Below are 19,055 nucleotides of genomic sequence, written 5' to 3' on the forward strand. Positions count from 1 at the left end.
CTATGGACTAGACTAAGGACTATACAATACAATATATAGCTTATTGAGTAAACTATTGACCAGACGAAGAACTAGACAATAAACTCGACTATTAACTAGACTGTTGACTAGACTGTAGACTAGACAGTAGACTGGGCTATTAACTAGACTATGGACTAGACAGTAGACTATACTATAGACTAAATTGTAGACTAGACTACAGACTAGACAGCTCACTAGACTATAGACTAGACAGAATATTCTACTATTAACTAGACCATTGAATAGACTATTATGGACTAGACTGTAGACTAGACTATAGACTGCACTATAGATAAGACTATATACTAGATTATAGATTAGACTATAGACTAGACTATAGACTAGACTATAGAATATACACTAGACTATTAAATATACTATGGACTAGACAATAGACTAGCCAATATATAGATTAACTAAACTGTTGATTAGACGAAGGACTAGACCATAAACTCGACTATTAAGTAGACCATTGACTAGACTGTTGACTAGCCTTTAGACTATTTTTTAATTTAAACTCCGATTTCAGATGAAAATTAATCGTGAGCACAGACCATAAATCGGACTAGGCTATGGACTAGACTAAGGACTATACAATACAATATATAGCTTATTGAGTAAACTATTGACCAGACGAAGAACTAGACAATAAACTCGACTATTAACTAGACTGTTGACTAGACTGTAGACTAGACAGTAGACTGGGCTATTAACTAGACTATGGACTAGACAGTAGACTATACTATAGACTAAATTGTAGACTAGACTATAGACTAGACAGCTCACTAACCGTTAGACTAGCTTTTAATTTAAACTCCGATTTCTGATGAAAATTATTCGTGGGCACAGGCTATAGATATTATAGTCTCGACTATGGACTAGACTATGAACTATACTATAAACTATGATATAGATTAGACTATGGACTATAATTAAAACTGAGATTTCTGATGGAAATTATTCGTGAGCACAGACTATAGACTAGACTATGGACTATGTTATGGACTAGACTATAAACTACACAATAGATAGCCTATTGGCTAGACGAAGGACTAGACATTATACTATAGACAAGATTGTAGACTAGATTGTTGATTAGACTTTAGACTAGCTTTTAATTTAAACTCTGATGGATATTATTCGTGAGCACAGACTATAGACTAGACTATGGACTATACTATAGACTAGACCATATACTATACTGTAGATTAGACTATATACAAGACTACAGACTATACTGTAGATTAGACTATATGCTAGACTACAAAATAGACTTTAGACTATATTATAGACTAGACTATATGCTACACTATAGGCTAGACTATAGATTAGACTGTAGACTAGACTATAGATTAGACTATATAATGGACTATAGTCTAGATTATAGACTGGACCATAGACTAGAATAAAAACTAGACTAAAGACTAAGCTATAGACTAGACTAAAAACTAGATTATAGAATGAACTATAGACTAGATTATAGACTGGACCATAGACTAGAATAAAAACTAGACCAAAGATTAGGCTATAGACTAGACTTAAAACTAAACTATAGACTAGACTATAATTGCAGATAAGACTGTATGCTAGACTATAAACTAGTTTTTGATATTAAACACCGATTTCTCATGGAAATTATTGTTGATCACGTATGTTCGTCAGTTTCTCAAGTAGAGAAATATTTGAGGATCTAAAGACGATTTTAGATGTTTCATATAAAAATAGATTTTTTCGATATATATATTTTTTTGTTTCAAGCGTAAATTTTCCCATGAACTGTTCGTTTATACGCCTTCTTTAAGAAGCTAAAACCAAGTCTCTCCATTTTGCGACCATCTAACATACTTACTTTATTAGGGAAACATGTTGCAAATAAACTCTCTTATAACCATTTTGAGTAAAAAAAAAAACATTTGGTCATTTTGTTTAAACGTTAAATCATTGTTAAATCTATAAACTCCATTTTAGTACTTTTTTTAATTAGTAATTTTTTTCAATAATAGTGTGTGTAATTTTTAATTTTATTTTACGTTTAAAACTTACATACAAATTTACATAAAATACACTTCTGCTCATTATAAACAAACTTTTTTTTTAATTTAATGGTTTTTATTTTTCACTTGAATGTTTGAAGTTTCGTTTTTAAACTACATTTTAGTAATATTCAAGTAGTTGTTAATAAACTTTGAGAAATTGCAATTGAAAAAGCTTAAAATTTTTACTAATTAGTCATTGTTTATAATATTGTATTGTTTGTTGTGTTTGTAAATATTGTTTTTTTTTAAGATTTCAGATGTTAAAGCTTTAAGTAAAAAGATTTGTTTTAAACGTTTTGAGAAAAATAAATCATTTGCTTGTTTTTGTATTTTTCTGTTGAGATTTAGTTTTTCTTTCGGTAATTGTTTAAATTAATCAAAAGAAAATTAACTTGTGCAATACCGTATGCGTGAATCGATTTATTTAAACAATATCTCATAATCCATATTTCTATTCTGTCTGTTCTCAAAAGTCAAACCTCAAAATTGATCAATTGATTTCGTTTGCTATTGGTTCATATTATTGCATATTAATAGCTTTTTACAAATATTTTTTTAAATTGAAATTTTCAATAAAACAACTTTTTAATTTAATTTTCAAAAAAAAAATTGTTTAACTTTATTTAAAATAATAATTCATTTTATTTATTTTTAAGATTGTTACTAAAAACTACAATAAAATATTAAGTTATTTTTAATTCTTTAAAAGTGATTCCATTTAATTGAACAAAAATTAAAAAAAGATTTCAAAACTTTAATTATAAAAAAAAAAATAAACATACAAAAAAAAACTAAAAAAGAATTAAATGTTTATTAAAAATATATTAATGAAATATGGCAGATATATTGTTGTTATATAAATTTATAAAGTAAATTAATATTGAATTCAATATTTTAAAACTAAAGTTTAAACTATAGAAAAAAGAAATATATACAAAGTTAAATTAAAGCAGGAAAAAATATATATTCCAAATAAATTTGAAAAATTAGGTATTTTAAACACAATTTAGTTTTGTTTATTGGAAAATAACTTTTAATTTAAAGTTTATTTCAAAATTAGTAAGGAAAAGAAATAAAGTTAGTTTTTTTTTTTTTTGTTAAATAACATAAAGTTATAGTTAAAATATTTACAACAAATTATATTTGTTTAATTAACAATATAAAGTTTAATTCATTTTATAAAGAAATATCTTAAAAATATACCAAACATTTTGTAAAAACTTAGACTTTTGAAGCCTAAGAATATTTTCTGTGGAAAAAAGAGAAAGAAAGAGAGAGAGAGAGAAAGAAAAAAAGTAATAAAAAAGGATATTTTTTAGGAGTATATAAGGAAATTTTACATTAATTATAAAATACTTAAAGGCCAATTTGTTAAGAAAAGAACTGGCAAAAAGTTTCAAAAAAAACTTTTTAACAAATTCTTTTTGTTTATATTTTTTCTTTCATTTCGCCAACAAAAAACAATTACCTATTTCTAGTAGATCTAGAAGGTAAAGAACGTCGGCCTTGTGCCGGCTTATCGGGTCCCTTGTAATATTTGGAAAGAGTTTTACTCTGTCTAGTGGGACGTCCAGAAGTTCTGTAATTATAAAAAAAGATACTCAATCAACAATCTGTTTTATGTATTATCTATAGAAAATCAAAACTTACTTATTGCTTGCAGTTGTTGTTGTTTCTTCTTCATTTTTAGTATTGCTTTCATTGTCTTCTTCTTTAGTTTTATCAAAGGTTCGTGACCTTTCCGGTATGGAAGGTGATGTTTTATTATCTTTTTCTGTACTTTCTGGGCTTTCCTCTTCTGCATGTTTTTCAATTAAACGTTTACGACCTCTACGTTTTGGTGTTAAGACCTCCTCTTTAAGGCTAGCACTTGCATCCTTCGATGATGATGATGAACTTATGTTCGCTTTATCGTTGTCTTCCTTTTCAGGTTTTCTAAAAAAATTGAAAGAAAAAAGATTAAAAATTGCTTAAATTACTTTTGTATGGACCTATCTTATGGCTAGTATTTGCACTGGTTTACAGTCTATGGACTAGCCTAATGGCTAGCATATTGATTACTCGATGAACTAGCCTCTGCACTGATCTAAAAACTAGTATATGGACTTGTCGATGAACTAGTTTATTGAATAGTGTGTGAATAGTTTACTGGCCAGTCTATAGACAGGACTATTGACCAGTCTACTTATTACTCTATGTACTATGGACTGACCTAAAGACTAGTCTACTTATTACTCTATGTACTAGTCTATTGACTAACTTTTGGACTGATCTAAAGACAAGTCTATAGACTAGCCTATAGTCTACTATATTGACTAGTCAGTGACTAGTTTATTGACAAATCTAATGGCTAGTCATTAACTAAGCCTAGTGGTCATTAACTAAGACTAGTAGCCTTCTTATGAATTTCTTTAAAACTAACTTCTGGACTGACCTAAAGACTAGTCTATGGACTAAACTATAGTCTTGTCGATAGTCTACTTTATTGACTAGTCAGTGACTAGTTTATTGACCAGTCTATGTATTAGTCTATTGATTGGTCTATGGACTATTCTATTGATTGGTCTATGGACTATTCTATTGATTTGTCTATAGACTAGTCTATTACCTAGTTTACTATATTGCCTAATGGTTAGTCTATGGACAAGTTTATTGAGTAGTCTACTGACAAGTCTAATGAGTAGGCATTAACTATGCCTAGTAGCTAGCCTTCTTATGAATTTCCTTAAAAAAAAAAATAGAAAAACAAACATACTCATTCTCTTCTTCTGCTGCTTTACTTTCAGTTTCCTCCTCTTCCTCTGGTTGCTGTTTCTCACCATTCGATTTTTCTTTAGCAGCATTATTGCGAGCTCCTCTTGCACCTCCCATAGGTGGCATAGTACGACGACGTTCTTGAATCTTAGTGACAGGAGATTTTTTCATTTCTTTCTTTTCCGCCTTTTCGACACTAGTAGTTGTGGTGGGCTTTGTCAACTGGCCACAATTATCCTTGTCATTGCTGCGCACCATTAGGGTAACCTTATCGATTTGTTCCTCTACATCCACCATAGAAGAGCCATCATCACTTTTATTGCCTTTACCTTCAACAACCACTATTTCTTTTACAGCGGGCTTAGTGGTAGAGTCAGCATCTTGTATAATGGTACTATTACCCGAAGAAGAGGATAACTCTTTTTTCTTTAGCTGTTGCTGCTCTTGAGCCTGTTTGAGAGATTTTTTAAGAGCCGTTCTTATTTGTTGTATCGATTGTTTACTATTGGGCATTACGGTTAGGGAGGATGAGCTTGCTGCTAGGGTTTGAGCATTGCCCATTATTTCTGGTGTTATCTTTTGCAAACCTATAGCCTCCAAAAGTTGTTGACCCAAAGTGGACTTGCTTTGTACTTTGTTGCTTTTTTGTAGAGAAACTTTTGTTTGTGCTAGATCAGTAGGTGGTAAAAGTAGGGAATTTTCATTGGTAGTGGCTTTTGCGGAGCTAGTTTGTACCTCAGGGTGGGTGTTGGAGATGAAACCACTGGCTACTTGGTTAATGGTTTCCTCTAAAAGTTTTTCTTTACTGGGTGATACAGTGGAAGAAATAGGAGCCTTATCTGTTGTTAAATCCAATCTGCCCCTGGAAGAGTGTATAACAGTTTTTCTTCGTTTTATAATGGGCCGCGTTATAAGCGGTACCGAAGGTATAACAAATGTATTAGATGCGTCGGTTTTCTGTGGAGCCATTTCAAAGTTGTTAACTGATGAGCCGGTATCTGAAGAACTGGTAGTAGTTACGGGTTCCATTAAAACAATGTCATCATCTAAATCTATTAAAGCATCAAATTCACTGGCCGGCAACGTTAACAGATTGGAAACACTATTGCGTCGTCTTCGTTGTACTTTTTTATTCTTCATAATGGTTGCCTTTTGCCGTTGCAGTAGAGCCATTAAAGCCTCATTGGCATCCATGCCTGCAGCAGAATTAAGCAAATTAAATTGTGACATAAAATTGGTATTCAAATCGAATTGTATATTGGCAGCTGATTTCGACGAACGTTGTCTAGATTTTTTGGGTGCTTCATCTTCGTTGGAAGCATCTTCCTCTTCATCGGATATAACAATAGAATCCCGAGCACGTTGGGCAGCAGCTCTGCGTTGTCGTTTTGGTGGTACGGCAACTGGTTTGGTTTCCTTTTGCTTATCTCTCTTTAGAAGAGAAGTGCTGCTGGTGTTTGTATTTATTATGGGCAAAGGTGGCGAGGGAGTGGGTTCTGCTTCTTCTGGTGTGGCCGGTACTAATTGTACCGATGTTTCGGGTGGCAGTTTATAGGGAATAGATTTATTAATTTCCGCCTGAGCCGCTTCTAAAGCGGTCATTTTGTTTGTTTGTATATAGGCTGCTGACATGTTATCATTAAGATTGGTATTTTTCAAATGTTGATGCTGTTGCTGTTGCAAAGCTTGAGCCGCCAATAAGACTGGAGCTAAATAAGGTCCCAGAAGTTGGGTCAAATCGGTATCTTGTAATAAATTTGTATCCGACATGATATCGGTAAATTTCGAATTCTTTAAACGCTGCAATTGTAATTCCATATTTTGTTTATTTACCGGCCATTTTAAAGCTTTCAATATTAATTTCAATAAATCCATATCACGTATAACACGACCCAATAGTATATCCTCAGGAAAGGCGGGTTTGGGTGATGTATTGTTGAAGCCAGAAGGTTGTTCTTGCTGTAGTTGCAGTTGTTGCTGTGGTACAGCTGTTATGGTGGCTGTGGTAGTTGTTTGGGGTAGTTGGGATACTGGCGTCACCACGGCAGCTATTTTGCTACTCAAATTTAAGGGTTCCTTTTTAGATTTATCTGGTGCTGTTGATTTATTTTTGGGAGCAGCTATTATTATTTTATCCGGTAGCTCATCTTCCGCTGCCTGATTAACCACTTCCGTCAATGGAAGTTTTGTTGGATTTTGGCTGCTGGTAGTTTGCTTCTGTTGTGATGATTTCAACAATGACACCTGACCCGAATTGTTGGCCTTTATATTATTTAAGGCTTTAGCCAAATTCTTGCGTTTTTGCTGCAAAACATTTTCAGCTGTGGTGGCCAAAGGTACTGTAATCTTTTTGGGTTCTTCCTTTTCATTAGGGCCACTATTAATGCGTCCTATAACATAGCCACCACTACTGAAAGTTGTTATTTGTGTAGAAGGTTGTAGTGTTACCGATGTTTGTTTTGTTTGTTGCTGTTGTTGTTGCTTAATAGGATAAAAGTTTAAAGTTGGTGTTGTAGTTGTAGTTGTAGGCAAATTCGTTGTGTTTGTAGTTTCAGCAATTTGCTGTTGTTTTGTTGCCATCACCCTTTGGGCTGTTGCAGTTGTAGTTGTGGCGGGTTTTTGCGCTATAGATTTGGGTGTATAACGCGAATCTAATAAAAGACTTTGTCTTCTCTGAGAGTTTGAAATCATTTTCTGTTGATTATCCCTAGTTAAGGGATCGGATACCGAAACATTAACCACCACCTCTTCTTTGCGATTTGCTAAAGCTGGCATTATAGGCGGTGGTGGTGGTGCTAGCATTGCTGGCGATTGGAAGGGCAATTGTATTAGGGTATCTTCTTTTTTAGATTTTTCTTTAGCATCTGGTTTGCCCATAAAGTCAGTCGAAGTAAATTCTGCAGTGTTTGAACAGTCCGAAGGACCTTTGGGCTAAAGTTGTGTGAAACAAATAATAAATTACAAAAACAATTAAAAAACAAAAATATTTAAAAACTTACCAAATTGCTTAAGAGAAATTCACGAAAGACTTGCTGAGTATCTTTGGCAATTTTCGACAAAGATGCTGTGGCCTCCACCTGACGAAAACAGGATTTACATAAAACCTTAGGGAGAGAATCATTTTCCGAAATCTAAAAGAAATAAGAAATATATTTAATTTAATAAGTCTACACTGAAAAAAATCCATTCCTAATATATACGAAAAATGTCGTACATTTTACGAATCGTTCGTTGTTTTGCACCTCGAAATTCTTAACGATTAACGATTAGTTTTTAATAAAAAGTTCTTGATGTTTTATAAAAAGTTCTTGATTTTTTATAAAAAAAACTGTTTTTATCTGCAACCTTGCAACATAAAAAACAACTTGAATTTTAATTTTATTAGTTTTAAAAATAAATCGTGTGAGTAATTTACTTAAAACAAGTGCAATTTGCATTTTATTACCAAAAGTAGTAAGGGAGTGATGTTTAGTCATTTTCTTAATGAATGACTTAGGGTAGAAGGGGGACCATACGCCACTTTTTTTTGAGGCGGCCTCAAATTAAAATCACAATACATATTCTTAATTTTTTTTCTTGATTCGGATACTTAGATATGTTGGCTTTAGTTTTATTCCTTTCAATTTTTTTAAGTCATCCTCATGTACATATTTTTTTCTTTTCCGCACTGACCAAAACGGCGATACCGCCCCATCCATGGGGTAAATTCGCCAAGGGGATGGGGCAGATTTGTTATTAGTAAAATAAAAGTAAAAATTACAAAAATAAAAACTTTTTTTGTTGTTTTATATATTAATTCATTAAACAAAGTATAATAAATCAGATATTTTTTGTTTATTTCACAAAACTTAACAAAAAAAAATTAAAACAAATTATTACTGATTTTTTCTATATTTTAACCAAATTTTGTTCTAGATCACAAGCATTACATATTTTTGGTGCATGTGCCCCACGGGCAGTTCTGGGGTTTAGTTTCAATTTTTTCGGGCTTCAAATTATATTAACGAAAATTTTATTATGTCTTATTGTTCACTATTATTGACATTCTAAAACTGATTAATATATTTGTTCTATCACAAAAACTAAAAAAAGTTAGCACAAAAAGTTCACACATTGAAATATTTTCACAGCCCTTTGAAAAACAATTAATCATGTCTGCCTCCCATCATATGTAAAGTTAATGTATCAAATTTTCAGGGATAATAGATAATCGATAAACGAAAACAAAATTTTATAATGCGATAAAATCGATTACTCGGTTTTCAAGTTATTCGCATTGAAAGATGTGCCCCTATGGCGAATGATCCCCCTACTACCTTACTTAGTATTAAAGAGAAAGTATTTAATTTTTAAGAGAGCAGTGGACCTATAAAACAAAAGTTTTTTGTTCTTAATCTGGTCACCTTTTAGAAACGATAGTGTTAGCCGAATTTTTACCCGCCCTTCTCTAGAGTTAAGTCGACACATCAGTTCTGCTGCATTCAACAACTAATTTGTGAGAACCCTTGAGAGAATCAGCCTGAGGTTTCCATTAGCTCCTTAGTTATGGTGAGAAGTTAGAATTTATAAATAGAGAAACAAAATTAGAAGAACAAAAAGTCCATGAAAAGAGAGAGAGAGAGAGAAAGGACTAAAATTAGTTGGACTGCCAAATCTCATATTCTATACTCTAAGAAACCTGTCAAAACTCTTAGAATGCTTCTAGTTAGTTGGTTAGTTAGTTTGAAAGGAAATCCGAAGACATACACCTAGGCCTCTATCGGGCCTGTTGTGCGCTCCTTAACCAGTGCCTCAGGTGGGAATCGAACCCACCACCTCCGGTCTACCAGACTAGAACACTAACCATAATGTTCCTATAAGCATTTTAACAATCTACACGGCTGCACGGTATGATATGCCACTTTAACGTTGGCTCCTTACTACTCCCACTTTTATACACTTTCTTGTTCATCTCTGATCAGCAGGAAAATGTTAACAAATTTATACCCCTTTAAGTTTTGACCGGATTGGCATTTCGTAATTGTTATTCCATATCGAAAAATCACTCCCATATAGCACTTATAGAACCACAGTTTCATTCGCGAAGTGTAGCAATCTTGACGCGATGCGAAGGCTTAAGTGTGTTGACCCATGCAGGTCCGTTCTTTTTGATCCTATTGGATATTGTCCATCTGAACGTTCGTCAATTCCACCAGCGTCTGTTTATCCAACATTGAGCGGTTTGGTGGTCTGCCTTCTCCATGTGGTGAGGCAGCCTCTTAAACTTGGCAGTAAGTAAAAAATCCAAACTTTTGTATATGTCAAATGTCCAAAAAAAAGATGTGCCCCATGTATCCGTTCGGGGCCTTACAATATCCGGAGACCCTATTCCTGTGGCGGCAATTTCAGGTCGGGGTGAATCGAATGCTACTGATATCCGGCGACACTGGGCCAGACTAATCCGCGAGTTACCGGCAATCAAACACCGGCAGGAAAGAAGGAGGGGAAACCCAAATCTAACGAATGCCTAAAGAAAGCACATCCTCAAAAAGGTTGCACTAATAAAGGTGGCGAAGTACCTCTGTCTTCTACCCCCAGTACTTCAAAAGCTTTTAATGGATACTATATGGCGTTAATAGTATCTATATGTAATAGTTTTTATAAGATAAATAAAATATTAAATCTATTTGACCACTGTGCAGTTAAAAATTTTTTTAATATCTAAAAATTGCATACACAAACACCAACAACTAACAGTTTACCAACACGTATGAGTAAACCCAACATTTCATTTTTATCAGCAACAAAAATCTAAGTTTTTTTACTCTCCTGTTGTACACACACATACAAATGGTAATACCACACATATATGTTTTGTGTGTGTTCTGTGCTTTTTTTACAACATTCAGCAGCATTTATTTTTTAGTTTCTTGTTCGTTTGCTTTGTGCTCATCTTTATTCAAAATCGAATTGAACATGAAACCCATATTAGTGTTAGTGAGTAGAAATTTGTTTTTTTGCTAGTGTGTTAGTATTTGTATGTATGAATTTGCGTCTGTGTTAGTTAGTTGTTTTATTTTTGTCAATATTTTTTTTTTACTTTTTTATTCTTTTTTATTAGATCTTCTCTATGTATGTTCCACAAAGTTGAAAGTAGTATTGTTTCTAAAATTGTATGTTCTTACGGATGTTGTATGTTTGTTAGTTTGTTTAGTTTTTTTGTGAATACCTATGTATGTTTGTGTATATTTGCTTAATGGGGGATTATTTATTATTTTTCTCTTTTTTCCAACGAGCTTTAACATTTCTATAAAGGAACAAATATAATACAAATTTTTGTTGCTTTATGCATATGAGATAGTGTGTTCCTAGTGGGTATATTGTAAAATTAAACAAGTAGGAAAGTATAGTCGGACATGGCCGACCATATAATACTCTACACCATGAGTTTATTTTTAAAATTTTTTACTTTTTATAAAATTTTTATTTTTTATAAAAAAGTTTTATGTTGAATATTACAAATAATTCCAAAATATTTAAGCAATTTATTGATAAGAAACTAAAATTTCTAAATGAGGTTTTATATAGGTAAAATATGGACCGATCCTCGGTTAATTTGGGAAAAGGATATATTTCTAAATAACAGTTAGTTTTGTTGAGTTTCATTGCGATACAAGTGGTTACAAGTCAATTTTAGACGTTTAAGTCATTTTTTGAAGAGGGGTTTGTATGGGGGCCAGGGTCAAATATAGGCCGATCCTTACGAAAATCTGCAGTGTCATTTATACTTATATAAAACTTATTTGTGCCAATTTTTAAAGAGATAGCAGAATATTTGACGTAAATTTGGCATAAAAAGTTAAAATCGGGAGTTACGGTTGTATTGGGGCTAGGTGGAATAATGGACCGATTTCAACCATTTTCAACAGGCTTCGTCCCTGTGCCAAAAAACATGCTTGGTCCAAATTTCATCAAATTATCTTGAAAATTGCGGCCTGTACCTTGCGCCAGCCGGACAGACGAACGGACGGACATGTCTTAATCGACTCATGATTCTGAATCGATCGGTATACTTTAAGGTGGGTATTGGAGCAATGTTTTTGTATGTTACAAACATCAGCAAAAACGTATAATACCCTCCCCACTATAGTGGTGTAGGGTATAAAAATAAACAAAATTTTACCGTTATGATTTTTGTGCAATTTTTATTATTTTATTAATATTTCTTGAAATTAAATTGTCAATCCTAATAGAAACTGAAGAATTTTTGAAACTTTTGATTTATTTTAAATCATTTTAAGTTAGTTCACCGATTCCGTCAGGCTCGATACAGGTCTAAAACAATCATTTCGAACACACTTTAAAACTAAAGTTAACTTTTCATCAGGGATGTCAAATTATGTATTAAGTTTATTAGGAACAAAGTAGGTTTGTGATCCACAAAATGGCAAAAATTTCCAATTGGCCCCATTGTTGTAAAAAGATTAAAAAATGTACAACAACAATAAAAACAACAGATTTAATACCTATGTATGTACTTATATGTAGGTTCAAACATCCATACGTACTACACGTCAAAAAACAACATACATAACACGTTTTTTTCTTAACATATGAGACATTCAGACAGACAGTCACTCGCCATATGTAAAAGTCAGACAGACTCACATTCATTTCATACAAACAAACACATGTTTTCAAAATCATAGAATAAATAATCCTTAGCTACTGTTGTTGTTATTTTTCTTGTTGTGTTTACAAAATGCAAAAAATAACTAAAGTAAAAACAACAAATACCTACCTACTACAATGTAAATACAACAATAATAACATAATAAACGTAAACAAAATCAACAAAACTTTGTGAACACGTAAAGTGAAAACAACAACAACAATGATGAGTACAACAGCAATCAAAATAAATGTTATTTTGCAAAAAAAAAAAAAAAAACAATGAAAATAAAACAAAAAATCAAAACAGAGGTAAAATAAGAGAGAGATAAAAAATAAAATCTATACAAAAATACCAATCAGTGGTGGCATGTAAATGATAGACTATAGTCTACAGACTAGACTATATGCTAGTCTATAGGCAAGGCTATAGATTCTACTAAAAACTAGAAAACAACACCAGACTATAGGCTAGACTATAGACTATAGATTCTATTAAGACTAGACTATATACAAAACTATACACTAGACTATAGACTAAACTATACACTAGTAGGGTTCTATAAATCGACTTTCGAACAATCGACTTTTTGTCGAAAAAAGTCGAAGTCGACTATTTTGTTCGAAAAAAGTCGATATCTCGACTATCGTTTGTGAAAAAAAGTCAAAAAGTCTAAATGTTGAAAAGTCGATAAGTCGAAAAAGGTCGATAAGTCGTAAAAAATAAAAAAATAGTCGGAAAAAAGTCGAAAATAGTGAAAAAGACGAAAAAATCGAAAAGTCGGAAAAAGTCGAAGTCGAAAAAAGACGAAAAGTCAGAAAAAATAGGCTATTTATAAAATACTTATAGTCGAAAAGTCTAAAAGTAAACTTTTAACTAAATGAAAAAAATCGACTCCTATACACTAGACTTTAAAGTAGACTATAAACTAGACTATTGACTAGACTATGGACTAAACTATAGACTAGACAACAGACTAGACTATAGACAAGACGACAGACTAGACACCATAATAGACTACATGCTAGACAATAAAGTCGACTATAGACTAAACTAAAGACTAGACTACACTATAGACTGGACTATAGTTTAGACTAGACTATAAAGTAGACTTAATACTAGACTATATAATAGACTAAATATTGGACTTTAGACTAGACTAAAGATTCTACTAAAGACTAGACTATATACAAAATCATATACTAGACTATAGACTAAACTATAGACTAGATTTTAAAGTAGACTATAAACCAGATTATAGACAAGACTATGGACTAGACTATAGACTAGACTATATACAAGACGACAGACTACAATATAGACTAGACTATAGACTAGACTAAAGACTAGAATAAAGACTAGACTATAGACTAGACTAAAGACTAGACTATAGACTCGACTATAGACTCGACTATAGACTCGACTATAGACTTAACTATAGAGTAGACTATAGACTAGACTTTAGACTGGACTATAGACTAGACAACAGAGTAGATTGCATGCTAGACAATAAACTAGACTATATATTCTACTATAGACTACATACTAGATTATACACTAGACTATAGACTGACAATTAATTATATATTATATTGCTTGGATAATGAACTAGATAGTATCGAAATTTATCGTTGTGATACCACGGTATTTTTTGATGTCAAAAAGCATTATTAAAGTACATAGTGAATTTTTCATTTCAAACAAATTGGCAACACTCTTAGTAATTTCAGAATAAAATGTAGAAATAAAATAGAAAAAATGCAATTAAATAAATAATAAATAACAAAGAAACAAACCAAAAACATGAAATTGTTTCATAATGTGCGTTAAAAAAAAATAAAAGACATTTGCATTGATTTGTTTTTGTATTTGAAAGAGGAAAACAATTATTATTCTATGCTTATTCTCATTATTTTACATTGTAATTTTATTTTAATAATTGTTTCTTTCTATTTAACGTTTACATAACTTACCTTTAAATAAAGAAATTTATCCAATTTATCCTTTAAGCCGGTAGTTTTCAAAATGTAAACACATTCTGCTACTGAGTTTTTGCCTTTTGTATTGACCGCACAAACGCGGCATAAAAACTCCAAATTTGAATGAATATCCATTTTTACAGTTAACAATTTACTTCTATTCAAATTCCTTTTTGAACTTGTTTTAATTTAAAAGCAACAAAAATTTTTGCACAAAAAATTTAGAAAAAAAGCTTTTTTTATTTGTACATAATAAATTTTATTTGCACTTTTTGTTTTTTAATAATTTTATAGACAATTTATTGTTAATTTTTTTTTTTGATTTGTTTCTGTTTGTATTTTTGAAAGTTGAATTTTTATCCAACTAACACACTGTCACTGGAGATTTCAATTTTATTTTATTTTCTATTTTGTTTCTCTTTATTTTCTATTGTTTTTCTTCTCGTTTACATTGAAAAAAAAACTGTTTTGTAAATGTAGTAGTAGTTTTTTTATATTTATAAAATTTATTTTGTTTGTATTGTTATGTCTTTTTTTAGCTTTTATGTTTTCATTTCTAAATTCTTTAATTGAAATGTATTCTTTTGCTTCTCTTTCTCAACACACTCTCTTGTTTGTTTGTTGACTTTATTTAATGCACTGAGAAAACTGCAGTTATATCTTTCAAAGTGTTGCCATATTATTTTTTGAAGCTAAAATTAAAATATGAATTAAAATCTCTTTGATTTCCTTACAACAGTTTAAAATTTTTAATATAAATTTAAGTCTACTTTTATTTCAAACTTTGTAGATATCTTGTATACAAGCTCCCTTTTTAACAAAAGTTTTTGAGTACTTATGGATAAAGAAATCGATTTAGTAATGTCCGTGTGTTTATTATAGTAAATATCGCCTCTTAAAGATTTCACATATCTCCTCTTCCATGAAAAATGAGAATATATTAAAAAATACTTAAAAATTAGTTTTGCTTTTAGGGTAGAAGGGGGACCATATGCCACTTTTTTTTGAGGCGGCCTCAAATTAAAACCACAATACATATTCTTAATTTTTTTCTCGGTTCGGATACTTAGATATGTTGGCTTTAGTTTTATTCCTATCAATTTTTCTTAAGTCATCCTCATGTACATATTTTTTAACTTTTCCACACTGACCAAAAACGGCGATACCGCCCCATCTATGGGGTAAATGCGCCAAGGGGATGGAGCAGATTTGTCATTATTAAAATAAAAGAAAAAAATTACAAAAATAAAAACTTGTTTTGCTGTTTTATGCTTTAATTCATTAAACAAAGTATAATAAATCAGGTATTTATTGTTTATTTCACAAAACTTAACAAAAAAATTAAAACAAATTATTACTGATTTTTTCTATATTGTAACCAAATTTTGTTCTACATCGCAAGCATTACATATATTTGGCGCATGTGCCCCACGGGCAGTTCTGGGGTTTAGTTTTTTATTTTTTTTTTATTTTATTCGGCCTTCAAATTATATTATCGAAAATTTTATTATGTCTTATTGTTAACTATTATTAATACTGACCAATATATTTTTTCTATCACAAAAAATAAAAAAGTTAGCACAAAAAGTTCACACAGTGAAATATTTTCACAGCCCTTTGAAAAACAATTAATCATGTCTGCTTCCCATCATATGTAAAGTTAATGTTTCAAATTTTCAGGGATGATAGATAATCGATAAACGAAAACAAAATTTAATAATACGATAAAATCGATTACTTGGTTTTAAAGTTATTCGCATTGAAAGATGTGCCCCTATGGTGTATGATCCCTCTTCTACCCTATTTTGAGAAGTAAAATATTAGAATGAAACAAGCTTTTATTTTCAGCGGATATATTAGTACCTTACTTTTCCTTAACAGAAACTTGCCCACAATAAAATTGTCGATAAACTAATTCATACTCTAGTTATAGTTCATAATACGTACAAACTTCAATCATAAATTTGTACGTCTGAAATACAGCCTGATTCAAATCTTATAAACATACTGCATTTATCTTTTTAATGTCATAGGTGAGAACCACGTTACCCATTCTTGCATTACATCGAAATAATTCCATAACTATTCCCTTGTTTAAATTATGAGATTATGTGACCCACATGATTCATTTAGTAGTCCCATGTAATGCAGACTATGGACCAAGTTGTTTTCAAAAAAATAAACATGATCCATGCCAGGATTACATAGGACTACTAAACGGATCATGTACTCTAATAGTCGCGGTTGTCCTAGAATCCAATAATTGTCGGAATTGGTTTTAAAAATGACAGCAAAAAAATACATTTATGAAATCTTATGTTTTGGTGTTTTGCTCGATAATGAATCGTATTATTGATCAAACACAAAACTGGTAATATTAGATTTTATTAAATCTAATTATGTTATTTGAAGTTTTTAAATTCAATTCAGAATATTATTGGAATATATGACAACTTCTAATATTACATTGGTATTATGAAATCTTATGGTTTTCGGCTTTTTGCTCGATAATGTTTGCAGGGTCGGGAGTAGTTTTTCGATTATTTAAATGGATCTTGTACCTATTCCAACAATTTTCGTCCACTAGTGAAGTCTTAAATCTTGTCTATAATCTAATCTATAATCTGTCTAGATTCTAGACTATAGCCTAGTTTATAGTGTAATCTGTAGTTTACTATATAGAGTCTAGTACGTTGTGTAATCCAGTCTATAATTCAGTCAGAACACCAGTATACATACATATAGTATAGTCCATCGTATAGACTATAATCAATGGTTAATGATGAAATCTTATGCTTTTTAGCATTTTGCTCGATAATGTTTACAGGGTCGGGAGTAGTTTTTGGATTACTTAAATGGATCATTTACCTATTCAAACAATTTTTATCCACTAGTGGAGTCTAAAATCTTGTCTATAATCTATTCTTTAATCTGTCTAGATTCTAGACTATAGTCTAGTTTATAGTCTATAGTGTAATCTGTAGTTTAGCATATAGTCTAGTATGTTGTGTAATCCAGTCTATAATTCTCATAACACCAGTATTCATTCATATAGTATAGCCCATCGTATAGACTATAGTCTATGGTTTACTCTATAGTATTGCCGAAAATTAATTAAGTTCTTTAAAATCTAAATTTTCCACGCCTGTCGCTAACAATTTGTCACAACTAGCATTCCCCTTGCATTCCTTTGCATAATTTTAAGTTCTTTTTTCAAATTAAATACAAAACTTTACAACAAGTGGCAGCACGCACACACAATGATATTTCGATTAAAAATAAACAACAAAGAAAAGAGTACATTACACAATTACTAAGAGAACACAACAATTAAGTTCTCTTCTTTAATTCTATACATTCCACTTTTTTCGTGTTTCTTTCACATGTGTGTTGCTTTTTTTGCGTTTTTTCCATTTTATTGTATTTTTATTCTTATTGTGTTTGGCTTTTGCCTTCTACGAGTGAGTGAATGTGTGTTTATTTTTATTTTCTGTTTTTTTTTTTTCAAGTTTCATTTTAGTATGTTGAATTGAAACCGCTGTTTAGTTACGTTTATATTACTTTTGTTGTTGTTGTTTTTTTGTGTTGTGGTGTTGCTGTTGCCTGTTGTGTAGTATTGTATTTGTTGTTTTTTTTCTATTGTGTAGTAGTAGTTTTTGTAATTTTTTTCTTTTTTTTCACTTTGTGTGTGTGTTATTTTTGCATTTGCTTACAAACTTTGTTTTTTTTTTTGTTGGTCTTTTAACGATAAAATATAAAAAAAATTTGTTGTTAAAAATGTTTTGCTTGTGTGTTTGTATATGTTAAGGGGATTTATTGTTGTAGTATTATTTATGAGTTTGTGTATGTAGTTTTGTGGGCACATTTTTTTAATATTCTTTATTTCTGATAGCTGTTGTACATTCTGAATAGTTTAATTATAATACCAACAATTATGTTATACAACGCCATCTAGTGGCCAACACAAAATTAGAGGGAAATTAAAAATTGTTAAACAGTTTAAAAGAAAATCCGAAAGTGTGTTTTACTAATTGTAATTATTATTTATGTTTTAATAAATATTTAAATTACTTGTTTTTAATTTATTATCTTTACAGTAGATATAGATGCTTATGTTCTATTTTTGTGTAATTTTCAGTTGAAAAAATCTCTTGCTTTCCGTTATTGTTTTCTGACTTTCGTTCGTACTAAAAAACACACACTTGCACTGTAGAGAGATCAAATGAAAACTGTTTTCGTGTGTTAACAAAGCAGGCTGTTGTAGCTCTAGCGTTCAACGTCTCACAACTAACTAATACTAAAACACATTTTTAATCTCTCGTTGTGTGAGTGAGTAAATGTGTGTGTTTTCCTACACATGCATACGATTTTTTTTTCATTGTTGCTGGATTTTTTTCGTTTATGTTTTTAGTCGACATGTGTGTGTTAGTGAGCAATTTGTTGTGTGTATGTTAATAGAGTATCTGTGAGGTTATTTCGCATTCAGCCAAGTTATTTTGTTGGTTTGTTTGTCATCTTGTTTGCCTCAATGAGAAAGTGTAGGTGCATGTGTGTGTAAAATTTATGAGTGCACATTTTGAAAGTAGTTGTGAGTGAAACTTTTTTTACGTTTTC

General features: G+C 31.1%; 1 protein-coding gene across 3 annotated transcripts; it reads right to left on the reverse strand.

Moving 5' to 3' along the window:
- Window positions 1–3,152: 3,152 nt before the first annotated feature.
- Window positions 3,153–18,666, reverse strand: LOC111680102. Of its 3 annotated transcripts, none has more exons than XM_046950815.1 (7): window positions 18,537–18,666; window positions 14,436–15,133; window positions 7,811–7,942; window positions 4,813–7,742; window positions 3,708–3,992; window positions 3,526–3,636; window positions 3,153–3,306 (listed from the first exon to the last, which is right to left on the reverse strand). In XM_046950815.1, exons 2-7 carry the CDS (start codon window positions 14,574–14,576, stop codon window positions 3,294–3,296), a joined length of 3,612 nt encoding a protein of 1,203 aa, XP_046806771.1. In that variant the 5' UTR covers window positions 14,577–15,133; window positions 18,537–18,666; the 3' UTR covers window positions 3,153–3,293. The 3 variants fall into 3 exon arrangements, with proteins under 3 accessions (XP_046806771.1, XP_023297492.2, XP_046806777.1); XM_023441724.2 differs by having other exon boundaries at window positions 18,513–18,666; XM_046950821.1 differs by lacking the exon at window positions 14,436–15,133 and having other exon boundaries at window positions 18,513–18,666.
- Window positions 18,667–19,055: the final 389 nt, after the last annotated feature.

This window comes from Lucilia cuprina, chromosome 2 (genome assembly GCF_022045245.1).
Source record: "Lucilia cuprina isolate Lc7/37 chromosome 2, ASM2204524v1, whole genome shotgun sequence".
Lineage (NCBI taxonomy): Eukaryota > Metazoa > Arthropoda > Insecta > Diptera > Calliphoridae > Lucilia > Lucilia cuprina.

What these genes read in the sequence shown, in the direction of transcription:
- LOC111680102 (XM_046950815.1), bottom strand. Translation starts at nt 14,576, where the DNA reads ATGGATATTCATTCAAATTTGGAGTTTTTATGCCGCGTTTGTGCGGTC. An exon ending in AATTTCTCTTAAGCAATTTG is followed by an intron (nt 7,743 to 7,810) that starts GTAAGTTTTTAA and finishes ACACAACTTTAG; the next exon opens with CCCAAAGGTCCTTCGGACTG. An exon ending in GCAGCAGAAGAAGAGAATGA is followed by an intron (nt 3,993 to 4,812) that starts GTATGTTTGTTT and finishes CAATTTTTTTAG; the next exon opens with AAAACCTGAAAAGGAAGACA.